We start from the raw sequence: 16,700 nt of genomic DNA on the forward strand, positions 1-16,700 counted from the left end.
CAAAAGTTTTTAAGTTTAATTAGGCCCCATTTGTTCATTTTTGCTTTTATTTTTTTTGCCTTAGGAGACAGATCCAAAAAAAATATATTACCGTGATTTATGTGAAAGAGTGTTTTGCCTATGTTCTCTTCTAGGAGTTTTATGGTTTCAAGTCTTACATTTAAGTCTTTAATCCATTTTGAGTTTATTTTTGTGTATGGTATGAGGAAAAGTTCTAATCTCATTCTTTTACATGTAGCTGTCAAGTTTTCCCAGCACCACTTATTAAAGAGACTGTCTTTTCTCCATTGCATATTCTTGCCTCTTGTCATAGATTAATTGACCCAAGGTGTGTGGGTTTATTTCTGGGCTCTCTATTCTCTTCCATTGCTCTGTGTGTCTGTTTTTGTGCCAGTACCAGTCTGTTTTGATTACTGTAGCTTTGTGTATAGTCTGAAGTCAGGGAGCATGATACCTCCAGCTTTGTTCTTTTTTCTCAAGATTGCTTTGGCAATTTGTGGTCTTTTGTGGTTCCATATAAATTTTAGGGTTTTTTGTTCTAGTTCTATGAAAAATGTCATGGGTATTTCATAGGGATTGCATTAAATCTGTAGATTGCTTTGGGTAGCATGGACATTTTAACAATGTTAATTCTTCCAATCCAAGGATACAGAAGATCTTTCCATTTCTATGTATTTTCAGTTTCCTTCATCAATCTTTTATAGTTTTCAGAGTATAAGTCTTTCACCTTCTTGGTTAAGTTTATTCTTAGGTATTTTACTCTTTTTAATGTGATTTTAAACAGATTTTTTTTTTGCTTTCTTTTTCTGTTAGTTCATTATTAGTGTATAGAAGAGCAACAGATTTCTGTATTTTAATCTTGTATCATACAGCTTTGCTGAATTCATTTATTAGTTCTAATAGTTTTTTGGTGATACCTAATCATCTTTATTGAGAAGAACAAAATTAAGTAGATATATAGGTGTCATAACTCTAAAGGAAAACTTGAGGAACAAAATATTGGGATTTTTTTTTTTCTGTTTTTGCGTGGTTGTTGCTTTAAGATATATACTACTGCCCTCTTCTGGTTATGATCAGATTGCTTCCAAAATTGTCTTGGTAAACCATTTCTCCTGATAATTCAAGATTTATTGTTAGTGTCATGTCTTTTATAGTTGGTATGACTGTGTTTGTCTAATAATTGTCATACATAAATACATGTCATTATATGCAACTGAATAATGTTTCCAACATACATGCCAAATAATTATTACTTCGGCTTTTAATAAACTCTCTAGAAATACATTAATTCCATCTTATACACTCCTTACTACTTAATGAAGAAATATATTTCTCCAAAATACTTAAATATATTCGTATACGACAGAAATTCCCGCTATTGCAAGGTAGATGAGTTGATAGTTTAGTTAGTTTTGTCAATAAGTTCAGTTTTCCCTCCATTTTACTCTTTAGCTAGATGAGAAAAATGTAAAATCCCTTATGATTAAAAATATTGTGAAACACCTGCGTAAGACAAGACTGTTTCCATATCCCAGCATATATCTTATGGAAACAATGTTATTTGATGTTGTTTATGATAAATTTTGTTTAGTGAATAATATATACAGATGCTCACATCTGCTCCCTTGTGAGCCTTTGTATACATTTGCTATGGAGGCAGTGATGATATTTTCCAAGCATGAAATCAGAATACCTATTCTTGATGAAGGATTTCTGGAATATGAAAGATAGATTTTCTTTAGCAGTAGTGTATCAATACTTACCTGTGTTATTGAAAAGAACAGATTTAGAGTAAATCAAGACTGGCCCAGGTAATCCTGGGCATATGATCACCATAACACTTAAAAAAAAAAAAAAAAAAAAAAACTGCCAGAAAAAGAAAAGAGATTTGGTTATTACTTGCATTGATTGCAATTAATTGATCGATAAGTTGGTTGATTGATAAGAACTGAGTGTTCACATACCATTTTCTTATTCTGTTGCCAAATGGCAATAACGTTCCCCTCGGCTCTTCTCAATATTTTTCACTTCTAACACCTCAAGCACTTAACCAAACAAAACATGTCAAGCTCTAAGGAGTGATATTTTAACAAAATTCCACAAAGAAATTCAGTTCATAATCAGTTGATCATTCATCCGACCATGGAGTGTTTATTTCTTTACTAGGAAGATAAGACAAGAAACAACCAAGAGGATTGGGAAAGGGAGTTTTGGATTAGAGAAGGGATGATCAAAATGGACATTTTAAATCACATCCAAGGACAAGAAAACTTTACACCCTTTGGGGTTCATTTGAAGGGGCTCTGTCTACTGTTAACAGTTGCCAACTTGCCTCGCTGCTTGTGAGTCCACATGCAGCAGCTTCCCAGGTGAGATCGTTCTGTGCATTATCATGAGACTGCTGTGAAATAGGTCCATTTGCCCTTTCCTACTCTACTTTTGTTTCGGGTAGAAGATCAGATCCCTTTACTGCATATTTTTCCTAGAAGACCAAAACAAAACAACAACTCAAACACAGAAAAGGATCCCTTTCCAGTTAGACCCACTGAACCCCAGAGGGAGAATAAAGACGCCTGAAGACGAAGCTCTTTCAACCTAATCCCACCTGTTTAGTATTTCTCAACTCTTTGGACTGCTGTCATTCTTAGCTCTGCTGGTTCTATCAGTGTGTTTCAGCATTTTCACTGCTACTGTGGCCTCTGTTTCCCAAGCTCTACTTTCTGCCTCCAGTGAACCCCTTCCTCCCACCTCCCCCTATAATCTTCCTTCTCCGTCCCTTTGAGTGATCAGGCTGTGCTCATCTCTGTATCCTCAGGGTTTAGCACAGGGCTTAGCACATAATTAGTGAGAGGTTATGAGACCCTTCTTCCCTTAACAGAAAGTGGGATGCTCACCCAAGATCTTCAATGACTGAAAGTAGAGAACAGTTTTAGTACTATCATTCATCTGTTAGAATGTCGTCGTGATAGGTATAATCCCTTATGTATTCTTGTACTTACTTCCACTCTATATTTTTACAGTGATTTTTACCTCTTCAAAGCACTTTTACATCCTTTGTTCCACTGGATTTAAATCCCACATGCCTATGAATAAATCAGGGCAGTTGCTATTATCCTGTCTTATAATAGTTGAGCAAATTGAGGCAGAGAGTAAATTACTTTCTTTGTCTCTGTCCATGAGCTGTGACTAGAATCCTCACCATAGTTCTGTATGAACTGGAGTATAAATATCTTTTCTGAACAAAATTACTCAGAAAGGATATTTATATTTCAGATCATATATATATGTATATACATATATAAAATATATATTTTAAAACAATACTATAGGGCTTCCCTGGTGGCACAGTGGTTGAGAGTCTGCCTGCCGATGCAGGGGACACGGGTTCGAGCCCTGGTCTGGGAGGATCCCACATGCCGCGGAGCAACTAGGCCCGTGAGCCACAGCTGCTGAGCCTGCGCGTCTGGAGCCTGTGCTCCGCAGCGGGAGAGGCCGTGACAGTGGGAGGCCCGGGCACCGCCATGAAGAGTGGGCCCCGCTTGCCGCAGCTGGGGAAAGCCCTCGCACAGAAATGAAGACCCAACACAGTCAAAAATGAATAAATAAATAAATAATAATAAAATTTAAAAATATATATTTAAAACAATACTATATATATTAAATAAACATATAAACTATATATTCAGAAAAAGAATAAACATGTGTATATAAGCATAGACCTGTATAAATGTTACAAATACATACATATATACATGTATGAGTAAACATATATATGTAAATAAGTATGTATGTAGTTTCTTATAGACATGTAGCGGTCTAGAGGGGTGTTCCTGTTTGCCTTATGTGTTTTAAATAGACCCTAATAGTCATGTGCATATTATTCAGACTTGAAAAAGCTGTGGTTCTAAAGGTTGTTTGCTGGTTACTGATGAGAGAAATCTTCCTTACACTTAATTTACTTTGGTAGATGCTTTTTGCAAAGATCCGTTGAACTTGGCACTCTATTACACGTCTCACTGAGTGGAGAGGAGGAAGATGAAAGGACATAATTAATTATAAGACCAGCCTTAAGACTCCTGTGCTTAAAGAGCTGTCCAACCCCAGGGAGTTGCTTCGTGCCTGAGGCTGGAGTGGGTTCCTTCACCTCATTACCACTGCTTGCCCTAATGAAGTTCTGCTGCTTTTCTTTAGCACAGTGAGGAGCATTTCTGGTGCTCTAGATAAAGAATCAGGATGTGGCCTCTTATTTTAATGGGCGGAAGGAGAAGGAAGGGTGACAGGACATACACCTATTTAGAAGACAGTTAATGACATGATTTATCTGACAGAATTATCCTGCAATAATTTGTCCCCAGAGAGACTTATTAGGGAGTATGACTTGAAAGTTCATTACCATCGCCATCACAGAAGCTAGTGTGGTCTCTGGCCTCTGTGCTTGTAATGGCTTCTGTGAAAATATATCAGCAACATGGAGCCAAATGCAGAAAACAGATGCCTTGCTGATTGTACGTAAGAATCCAAGGAAGGGTCAGCCACAGGCTAAACTGTGAGTTAGCTAACGTTTGTCTCTGACACCCTCCAACTTCTTTTATTAGTCTCCTTCTCTGCTTTCATGGTATCATTTTCTTATTCTCTCGTGCTCTCTAATTGCCCAGAGCCCCTGCACGGGCCTGCCTGCTTTGGCAGTGCTCTGTGCTCTGAACCTCATAATTTCTCACAGCCATCAAACCTCCTCTCATTTAGACTGTCGGGTTGAAATGTGACCTCAAAATATTTTCTACTCAGGTGTACTAAGGAACTAGCACACTACTATTTGAGGACAGTTTAATGTGGCTGGCCTTCCCTCCCTCCCTCCCTTCCTTCCACCCTTCCTTCCATTTTGATAGAGGAAAAATATTTTCATGCAAAGCAAAAAGTATACAATGACAGCGAATCAATCAGAGTAATGGTAGAAAAGTTACTTTATGTAGTTTAGGTTATACATCAATAACGGTGACCAAAAAATCTCAGTGGCTTAAGCCAGCAAAGGTTTGTTTCTCATTCCACATTGGGTTGTCAGGGTTCTCTGATCCCTGTAGCCTTCAGAGACCCGGGAACCCAGACTGGGAAGCAGCCACTATTTCAAACATGGCCGGTTGCTGTGCTCACTGTACCAAAGAAAAGAAAGCTCTAGAGGGATTCCCATCGGCAATAAATGCTTTGACCTGGACATGGCACATCCTGAGGGACCCTGGAAAGGCAGGAGCACTGTTGACTGTCCTCATACTCATTTATCTTTTATCCTCAATAACCAGCACAGTAAATGTTTATTAACGTGAAACGATTTCCAGGGATTCTGGTTTCTTTTGGGTTTGCCTTGGTCTGTCTAAAAGGAAATAAATAACAGAACCCATGAAGTAAAGCCTGAAGGCCTCCAGACTTAGTCTGGTGTCCCTGGGACACTAAAGATAAGAGGAATCCAAAGCCCTTTGAATCTACGTGAGAAGAATAGCATTCCAGGAGAGATCATTCACGGTTGGTCAATTTCATGAATATCACATTCCCTCTGATGACTTAAGGAAATAGCTCTATACAGTTACTCCTTTTCTACTGCTTGGCACATGGTATTGTGCATTGAATATTTGTTGCCTGACTCATATGCAGACAGCCCATGGCCCTTTTTTGGACTCTTCTTTAAGTATCATGAGACTTTTACAAAACAATCACTTTTTTGTATGTGCTGGTATAATGGAGTTTTATTAAATGTGTATTTCAATCATGTAAATTTAGCGAGATATATATATATATATATATATATATATATATATATATATATATATATGTCTGTGTGTGTGTGTACACACAGGAAAAAGAGAGGGAGAAAGAAAAAAAAAATACTGAGTTATACAGTCCAGGTAGTTCTGCCTGCCATTCCATTTACTGAGATTATGCCTCCAAGCAGGAGTGAGATGAAAAACTCCAGTCTACTCTGGTCTCAGCTGAATATGACTCTCAGTGAGAACAACTCAGCCCACTGCATGTACTTCTAATATTCAAATACATGGCCAAGCATTTTTTCATACAACTTGGCTCCTAAATGTTACGCCAGCTGCTTCATTGGCACTCACCCAAAGAGCCAATGATCTGTTCCTGTGCTGGAGGAAACACTGGCTGTATTGGGGCTCACTGTGAGGTGGTATGTTTGTCTCCAGCATGGTGTGATTTCGACTGTGTGGGTTTTGCCTAAAACCAACTTTAGGATCTTACATCACCTGTAAAATGAGACTCGACAGCATTCTTTTTCCTTAGAAAACTAGAATCATTAGTGAAGACTCCCTGATTTTCTGTAGTCTATTTTATTTTGAGCAAAATTATTTTGCTTTGTCTGCTGTTTCCATGTGTGGGTCTAGAGTTACACTGAAGCCTGTATACCATCCAAAGATTAAATATGCCCATGGGAGTATATATGTTGCTTTTGCATGTCCCAAAGCAGATTAACATTGTTTTTCCATCCTCTCCAGAGTGCCTACCGCATGTTTACAAACAACACGTGTTTGAAGCACATGATCACCAAAGTCCGGCGGGACACCCACCACTTTGAACGCTACCAGCATAACCGGGACCTTGTGGGATTCCTCAACATGTTTGCAAACAAACAACTGGAGCTGCCGAGGGGCTGGGAAATGAAACACGATCATCAGGGCAAGGTAACTTGCGGGAGTTGCCATGGGGAAGCCTCCGTGTGACTGTGGGCTGCTTGTGGCTTTGGCACTGGGCCCTACCCTTCAAGTGAGGGCTGAAAGCCCTGTGTGACCTGGTTCAAGGGAAACCTGGACAAGCAGGTTGTTTGATACCATGAACCATTGCTACACTCTTCTGAAGCAGTGTATGCGGTGGATGGCCGTGAGGGCACTTGTTGGGCAAAACACTCACTTCCCCTGGATTTTCTTTGAATTGTAATCTCTCACCATTTTCTACTGATTAGAGAAAAGGTTTCTTGGGCAACAACACTTCCTTCTCCTAGCTATACAGCTTGTGTTGTGGGTAGTTGAATACAAGTTGCGGCAGTGTTTGGAGAAGGTGGCTAGGAGGTTGCTAAGCGACAGCGCAAGGTGTGTCTGTGACACCGTCAGGGTTTGGGCCTCAGTCTTGTTTATTCAGAACCCTGGTTTTGTTAGCACATTAAACAAGATTCACAGATTGATGAATTTATGATGAGAAATACGTAACTCTCACACAGGCCGGGTAACCACATCCGTACTTCCTTCTTCGACGGATGAACCAGAAAGCTGGCTTGTAATCAGGAGGTTGTTATATAAGTAAGAAATCAGAATGAGAAAGTTAGTAATTCTTATAAGGTGTTTCTCAGCTACGATTTTATTTATTAACTCTCGTTCAGCACCTACTATGAGCCATGAACTGTTTAAGCCCTTTATATGTTTAAGCTCTTCTCAACAACTCCGTAAGGCAATACTGTTATTATTATTGCTACTTACATATAAAGGGTCCCAGGTCCAGAATGGTTCAGTGACTTGCCCAGTGTCACAGAGGTGAGCAGTGTCTGAGCTGGGCTGTAACCCAGGCAGTCTGGTTCAAGGGTCCATGCTCTTAACCACCACATTATGCTCTCCAAGTATTGAGTAACCAACCTCAGTTTCCCTATCTATAAAAAGGCTTGAAATATGTGACTTGTAGGGTGGGGAGGATTAAATTGACAAGATATTTACAATAACTGTGCTTGACTTTTTCATTCAACAAATATTTATTGAGCACCTGTGCAAAACAGATAAGCCAACGACTCCATGGAACTGCCATTCTGATGGAAAGAGATGGGCAATGGGCAGATAAGTAAATACATAGCATGCCAAGAGCTGATTAAAGCTATGATTTAAAAGAAAGCAGGAGACAGGGTCTAGAGAAAGGCAGGAGTGGAGGGTTATTTTATACAGGGTGGCTGCGAAAGGCCTCACAGATAAGGCTCTACATGCACACAGACTTGAACGAGGTGAGAAGTAAACCATATCAGGGAAGAGCATTCAAGGCGAATGGAATGTGGAAAGTACTCAATAAATGCCGTTCTCCCCCAAAGTACCCTCTGGCAATAATACCACAGTAGCATCTTACTCATCCTGAACTCAGCTTCCAACAATCTTATTTAAGAACTTATAAGCAGTCAAATTAGATACTACAAAGTACATGTATGTATTTTAATGCATGGGAGGAACCCATCAGACTTTCATTGAAACTATTGACTTGATTTCTGTAAACTTTTTTTTAGTAAACCTCTAATTCCCAGCCTAGAGAAGATTAGAAGTGGCAAGCATGAAGTAGAATAGATGAAAGAGAATGGATTTGTGATTAGGTCCCTGGACCACAGATAGAATGGCGTTGTATCAGAGTCTGGTGGGCATGGCAGGGAAGCCTTTCCAGGACACTAGGAACTGCAAGCAGGGACACGGCACTTCCTGTGCTCTCTCCTTCCAGAGGAGGATGTCGCTTTGCTGGTGCTGAGTATGGGTCAGCAGCCTGAGAGCCCAGTGTTTGTAAACATTCTACTAAATGGAAGGGCACAGGTGGTCCAAGAAAGGACTTTGGAAAATATTGATGGTATCATACCTACATATAAAAGAGCATTTGCAGACGAAGAATTCAGCTCTGTTCTCAACTCTGACAATATTTTACCTGGTGTCATGAGGAGGTATACTCATTAGAGAACCATAGGTCCAGGGAAACCCAAGTTGAGATAACACTGCATGTATTTCTGCTCTATATAGAGACTTAACTTGCTAAGTCATTTTGTATCCTTAGCTAAAGGGAATCGGGAACTTATCATGCAGACACGGAAGGGGAGGTTCCTTTCTTGCCAGTCACAACTTGCCAGACACGCTTCAGGAGAGAGCTTCTTATTAATAACACCTGAACCTTGAGAAAAGTTAAACTTCGGATACTATTTAAGATGAGTTACGATGTATTCTTAAGAACAAATTCTGTCTCATAGCTTTTATAAAGTTTCGATAGTTAAACAGAGGTAAACGTTATCTCGGCTGTGTGGGTAACATAACCATCCATCTTTTCCTGAGGGTTTGGATTCATTTGGGGTTTCAGCCTGAAGTTGTAGGCATTGTAAAGAGCCCTGGATGTGGGCTGGTAGATAGCTGACCTCACAGTCTGTTGGTGGCTTTGCATTTGAATGCTGTGTGGCATGAAAGATGTGGAAGGACCCCTGGCCTTGTGGACAAAATGGATTATCAGACAGGCCTGAAAGATTATCACTTTAGCCTGATTCCTCTACTTTGTGCATTTGGACTTTAATAAGGTTTTTAGCTAAGCTGGGTACCTTAGTGAAAGCAGGTATATCTCCCTGTGCTTCTCCCCTATCCTTCCTGTACAAATGATTGGCTTCCAATGAACTAAAATAGCTTAAAAGAACATTTGGGAAAGGCTCTTGCCATGTCTGTATTTGGCTGTGCTGCTTTTGACTGTACTTTAAAAGTCATGGCTCCCATCATCCAGGCAGTTAATAGGTTTCTTCCAGCCTGAAATTTTAGCTCCCCTTTTTAATGAATAGCTTTACCTCTAGAACATTTAAAGGGAGTAAACTTTTTGCCCCATTTAATGTAACATCGAAAGCTATTAAATACTATGAGTTTTTTTTTCCCCACAGTGATGACTGATTTCTAGAATTGACATGGAATAGGATGGCCAAATCCTCACCTGCATGAAAAGAAATGGTTCTTAAGAGGAACGTTGTCAAACTTAGCTGCTCAGGTTTATGAAATTTGGCTCCATGTTGTCTTCTCAAGTGCAACATCTTCCTTTTGTGTTTTCATTTGTTTTGCCATTCAACACACTTCTGAATGCCTACTATGTACATGCCACTGTGATAACAATGATACAAGCTAACAGTGTAGCATTATGTAGTATGTAGCATTGGCTGTGTGCTACACATGTTATAAGCACTTAGATTAATTCCTTCCATACTCACAGCAGCCTTGTACATAACTGCTATTTTTATCCATATTTTCTAGAAGAGGAAACTGAAGCATAGCATGGCAAATTGACCAAGGTCCTATAATTAGTATGTGATAGAATTGGATTTGACTCAAGACGTCCAGCTCCAAAGTCTGTGCTTTTACCCTGCCTCTCACCAGTGAGGAGGGTGAATGCATATCTTCTAGCAATTACAGTGAAGGTAGTAAAAGGTGCTCTGGGAGCCTGTGGTAGGGTCTCCTACCATAGTTGAGGGGGTGGGGGCTTTTAGACACATCATCGAAGGGCAGCATATTGGGTGGATTGCTCTTGGCTCTCCAGGCATAAGCGACTTCCCATAGAGTCTCCCTTGCAGTGTTTCATGACAGCTATCCCCATCTGTCTCATGGTATAGTTATTAACTTATTTTATCTTCCCAAGCAGATGATCCCTTTCTTGAGAGTTCTCCTGTTTATTGTTTAATTACCCCCTCTTCAACCCCAGTGCCATTCATATAGAAGATTCTCAAAACAAGTTTGATGAATGAATGAAACTTGTCACCTGTAGATTCCTGGTTATTCAGTGATGTCTGCTTTGGACAAATGAGGAAGCTTCCAGGCTCTCTCCTCATTGCCACTCCCTCCTTCTCCTGTGCTCTCACCAGAAGTAGCTCCTAAGATTCGCCTGATTTGACCTCTCTTAATGCATATGTTGTCTTGGATTTTTCGTATTACATGTTTGAACAAGGTAGTGATTATGCTTGTACCACACTTTAGCTGTCTTCAGTTTTGGAAGAGACTTTTTTTTTCTAATTACTTAAGGCCAAAGGTTTAAATTGGGTGAGATTTCACAGGAGTCTAGATTTGAATTGCTTTTTTTTTTTTTTTTTTTTTGAGAGTTCTAGAGTGAAAAATGTCCTTGACTTACATAAAAGAAGTAAAATATATTTTTTTAATTGACTGTTAGTTAAAGAGTAAGAACAGAATATCAGGCCTTACTAGGTAAGATGAGGATAATGATGAAAATGACAGTGACAAGGGTGATAATGATGATACCTGCATTTGTGAAGCTTATACCATGTGCCAGGCACTGTACTAGGTACTTTTTCATGAATTATCTTATTTAGACCTCATGGAAGTTTATGAGGTGGGTGTTATTATTATTATCTACATTTTATTGAAATTTAGAGATGTTAAATAATGTGTGTATTAGGAAGCAAGTGAGGAATTCAGGATTCTAACTTTAGGAGTATGACTCTTAACTGCTACACTCTATTGGGAGAGATTGTCTTCGGAAATGAGAGATATTTTATCATTCCAAGGAAGAAGAGTTCCAATCCAGGTACTGGGATTACTGATATCCTTCAAGGCTGAGTCATACATATAGGTTTTGATTAGATCATAGGTAGTTTACTAGAGGACACCTCACCAGAAACACATACATGACTTCACGCTTAAATACCATAGAGTCCTTATGCTAGGGACGCATAGAATAATGGAAAGGAATGAAATTCACATATATTGATGACTTATTAGATGCCAGGTTCTATGATAGGATATTATATTAGCTCATTTAACTTTCACAATAATCCTATGGAATAGGTTTTGCTATAGATGAAGAAACCAGTGCTCAAAGAGGTTAAGTGTGCAAGTAAACTCTTGTATACAGATCCATGTCTTTCTGTATCCAAATCCTGTAATAATTTTCCTGTGTAAGGTTAGTCTAGACCTCACTGGCCACTAGCCATCTAACTGGCTTGGGATACATCATTTAAATTTCCTAGGTCTGACTTTCTTTATCTCTACAAATGAATAGGTTGATCGTCATTTGATGTGTTTATTGGTCATTTGTATATCTTCTTCGGAAAAATGTTTATACAAAGAGTTGCCACATGATCCAGCAATTCCACAGTTAGGTATATACCCAAGAGAAATGAAAATGTGCTTCCAAACAAAAACTTGTACACAAATGTTCACAGTAGCATTGTTCAAAATAGCCAGAGGGTAGAAACAACCCAAATGTCCGTCAACTGATAAATGAATAAATGAATGTGGTAGATCCGTACAGTGGAATACTGTTTAACAATACAAAGGAATGAAATACTGATACAGTATGGTAAACCTTGAAAATATTTGCTAAGTAAAAGAAATTGGTCACAAAATATCACATATTATACTATTCCATTTATATGAAATGTCCAGAATATGCAAATCTATAGAGATAGAAAGTAGATTGGTGGTTTCCTTGGGTTGGAGATGGAATGGGGAGTGAATGCTAATAGCTATGTGGTTTCTTTTGGAGGAGAGAATGTTCTAAAATTATATTATGGTGATAGTTGCACAATCCTGTATATATACTAAAAACAGTGGATTATATGCTTTAAATGGGTGAATTGTACAGTATCTGAGTTATATCTCAGTAAAGCTGTTTAAAAAATTAATAGGTTGAATTAGAGGAAGACTAAGTTTCCCTTTTTACGTCCTAGATTTTATAGATCTTTGATTCTTCAGTCTTAAAGATTAGATGATACAGTTCCAAACTGGGTTTGACATCAAATATGTAATGCTTTTCTTTCTACTTTTAATTACATTTGGAAAGGTATCTTGTTCAGAATTCCACACTACGTTTTAATCAGTATTTTGTTCCATTACTTGATTTCCTTAATCATTTTGATTCTGGGAATTAACCCACATTTTATTTTATGCAGGATAGTCCTCATGAGACTGTGATCAACATCTACGTGTACATATTTGTTGTACCTAAGGTCTAGGATTTTCAACTAACATACAGGACACATTTTGACTTGCCTTATTTGAAACAAAACATATAAGCAAAGACAGTAGGCCAGTAGAGAAAGAAAATCTCTTCTTACTTCTTATTGCAGTAGTTCTTAAACCTTTGTACACTCTCAGGACTGTGAAAATCAAGGGTAATTTGAGATCTGAGTTACATTGTTGATATAAACTTTTTATATTTATGCAAGAAATATGTATCAGTAGTATTAAAATGTGACTTAGTTAAAATGCTTCTGGTTCTTGGCTAGGTTTGATCATTAGTGTGTGCTCATGGGGATAATATATCTGGTAGACAAATATGAGTTTTAATAAGGAAAACCAAATGTTACTTAGGAGTGTTTTTTCTTTCTTCATTTTTAAAAATTCTTTCCTCCTTTGCTCCTTTCTTTCTTCTTTCTTTCCTCCCTCCCTCCCTCCCTTCCTTCCTTCTCATTTTTAATTTGGAGGATTTGAGGAAATTATGCTGCTGTGGATGAGGATTCCTGGATCCATCGCTGTCTTTCTGATCTAACTTCTACAAACCCCAGTTTTCTCTAAAATGAGGGCTAGTAACCTGTCCTGTCCAGCTCCTGGGGCTGTGGTTGGCATCCACTTAGATAGTCATGGGATTACAAATGGAAGAAAAACAATTAGAATTATAATTAAACACTTTATTCAGTAATTGACTTATTATTACCTATAGTGTAGAAGATAAAAGCAGTACAATTACAAGCCTCTAGAGGTTTATGACTTAGTTTGGGGAAAGCAAAATATGGATTATTCAAACACCTACAAAATAAAATGGACCATACAGCACACTAAGCCAGGAATGCTACTCACTTGGTTATTCCTACCCAGCTCTCCAAAATCTTGATGTGAATGGTTAGGTAGAAGCAAGAATCTACAGTAAGTAGAACAATAACTAAAGAGCTTCATCAGTTTAGACTTTTATAAAAATGATAAAGATTTGTTATTGATGGTTAAATCCTTACTCTAATGGGAAATACACAATGACATATAAAAGATACACTGAAGAATTAGTGTCAGTGTCCCATTCCTCCTCTCAACAAACAGCTGATCTCCCTTAACTGAGGTGGTCCAACAGAATAGTTTTGTCACAACAGGGTTCCTTTTGTTGTTCTTGTTCTTTTTGTCCATGTTGTTCTTGACCACTGCACGGTAGTCTGCCCTCGAGTGTTTCCTTCTGCCTGAAACCTGTATAACAACCCAGAGCATTTTCTGTGTCTCTGCTATGAGTGCTCTGTTTATTGTGGTCTCTCTGGTAGATTTGTTCTCTTGCTAGATTAGTGGTCTTCTACTCTGGTGGTTACAATCTCCATAAGCTATGGTCATGAACATAGTGTTTTAAAAACATCCTTAGTCAAATAAGTAACTTTCTTTTTAGAACTGGAACTGAAATCAGATCCACACATTTGCACAGAATCATGCACTTCCTGTGTAAAGCCACTAAGCACCCCTTGCCCAGACCACTTTACCCTTAATGCCTCTTATTTGGATTATAAAAGAACAGAACGTGCATCATGCATTAGTATAGGTACAGAAAGACTTATTTCTGGCATGGGATACCTGGAGAGTTTTCATAGTGAAGTTTGGATTTGAGCTGAACCCTGAATGACGAGTAGGATTTTGATAAAATTAGATTGTGGAGAAGAGAAAATTTGGAATGGGAAAGGAAGGAAAACACCCAAAGTAAAGACGTGGAAAAAGGAACACACTGGGTGGGTATGTTTGGTTCCTTTGGAGAAGTAATGGGTCTCCCTTGCTGTGCAAAAGCTTTTAAGTTTCATTAGGTCCCATTTGTTTATTTTTGTTTTTTATTTCCATTTCTCTAGGAGGTGGGTCAAAAAGGATCTTGCTGTCATTTATGTCATAGAGTGTTCTGCCTGTGTTTTCCTCTAAGAGTTTTATAATGTCTGGCCTTACATTTAGGTCTTTAATCCATTTTGAGTTTATTTTTGTGTATGGTGAAACTTAAAAGCTTTTGCACAGCAAAGGAAACCATAAACAAGACAAAAAGACAACCCTCAGAATGGGAGTAAATATTTGCAAATGAAGCAACTGACAAAGGATTAATCTCCAAAATTTACAAGCAGCTCATGCAGCTCAATATCAAAAAAACAAACAACCCAATCCAAAAATGGGCAGAAAACCTAAATAGACATTTCTCCAAAGAATATATACAGATTGCCAACAAACATATGAAAGGATGCTCAACATTACTAATCATTAGAGAAATGCAAATCAAAACTACAATGAGGTATCACCTCACAGCAGTCAGAATGGCCATCATCAAAAAATCTACAAATAATAAATGTTGGAGAGGGTGTGGAGAAAAGGGAACCCTCTTGCACTGTTGGTGGGAATGTAAATTGATACAGCCACTATGGAGAACAGTATGGAGGTTCCTTAAAAAACTAAAAATAGAACTACCATATGACCCAGCAATCCCACTACTGGGCATATACCCTGAGAAAACCATAATTCAAAAAGAGTCATGTACCACAGTATTCATTGCAGCTCTGTTTACAATAGCCAGGACATGGAAGCAACCTAAGTGTCCATTGACAGATGAATGGATAAAGAAGATATGGCACATATATACAATGGAATATTACTCAGCCATAAAAAGAAATGAAATTGAGTTATTTGTAGTGAGGTGGATGGACCTAGAGTCTGTCATACAGAGTGAAGTCCGAAAGAGAAAAACAAATACCGTATGCTGACACATATATATGGAATCTAAAAAAAAAAAAAAAGGTTCTGAAGAACCTAGGGGCAGGACAGGTATAAAGATGCAGACATAGAGAATGGACTTGAGGATACGGGGAGGGGGAAGGGGGAAGGGTAAGCTGGGACGAAGTGAGAGAGTGGCATGGACATATATACGCTACCAAATGTAAAATAGATAGCTAGTGGGAAGAAGCCGCATAGCACAGGGAGATCAGCTCAGTGCTTTGTGACCACCTAGAGGGGTGGGATAGGGAGGGTGGGAGGGAGACGCAAGAGGGAGGAGATATGGGGATATATGTATATGTATAGCTGATTCACTTTGTTATACAGAAGAAACTAACACACCATTGTAAAGCAATTATACTCCAATAAAGATGTATAAAAAAACAAAACAAAACAAAAAAGGACTTCCCTGGTGGTGCAGTGGTTAAGAATCTGCCTGCCAATGCAGGGGACACGGGTTCAAGCCCTGGTCCGGGAAGATCCCACATGCCGTGGAGCAACTAAGCCTGTGTGCCACAACTACTGAGCCTGCACTCTAGAGCCCACGAGTCACAACTACTGAGCCCGCGTGCCACAACTACTGAAGCCCGCATGCCTAGAGTCTGTGCTCCACAACAAGAGAAGCCACCGCAATGAGAAGCCCGCACACCGCAACTAAGAGTAGCACCCGCTCGCCACAACTAGAGAAAGCCCGCGCACAACAACGAAGACCGAATGCAGCCAAAAAGGAAAGAAAGAAATAAAATTAAGAAAAAAAAAAAAGGAAGTAATGGGAACATTTTGAGAGACCCTGCATTAGATATATACACACACACACACACACACACACAGGAGAGCTGATGGTATAAGAGCCGATCCAAAACCCGGCAGGCTTGAGACCCAAGTAAACGCCAATGTCCCAACTCAGTCAGGCCAAGGCAATTCCCTCTTACTCGGCCTTTTGACCTTCAATTGATTGGATGCAGCCCACCCACATTAGGGAGGGTGATCTGCTTAACTCAGTCTACTGATTGAAAGGTGAATCTCATCCAGAAACACACTCACAGACACATCGGAATAATGTTTGGCCAAATGTCTGGGCACCCAGTGGCCCAGTTAAGTTGACACATAAAATTAACAATCAGTGACCGATATCAATGGATTAAAATCAGTGGAAGCACCACTACAGAGGGTTAAGGATAACAGAGAGAATGATACAAAATGACATGGACAATTAGAAAAATA

The 16,700-nt window shown here is 38.9% G+C and overlaps 1 protein-coding gene across 3 annotated transcripts in view; it reads left to right on the forward strand.

Moving 5' to 3' along the window:
• The window catches only part of HECW2 (HECT, C2 and WW domain containing E3 ubiquitin protein ligase 2), a 407,924-nt gene that overhangs the window by 291,739 nt on the left and 99,485 nt on the right, over positions 1-16,700 (forward strand). For all 3 annotated transcript variants that reach the window (XM_068544743.1, XM_068544742.1, XM_068544744.1), the window contains exon 14: positions 6,501-6,686. In XM_068544743.1, the coding sequence (XP_068400844.1) occupies positions 6,501-6,686 (186 nt within the window). The remainder of the gene's footprint in view (positions 1-6,500; positions 6,687-16,700) is intronic.

This window comes from Eschrichtius robustus, chromosome 5 (assembly GCF_028021215.1).
Source record: "Eschrichtius robustus isolate mEscRob2 chromosome 5, mEscRob2.pri, whole genome shotgun sequence".
In the NCBI taxonomy this organism is placed as follows: Eukaryota; Metazoa; Chordata; class Mammalia; order Artiodactyla; family Eschrichtiidae; genus Eschrichtius; species Eschrichtius robustus.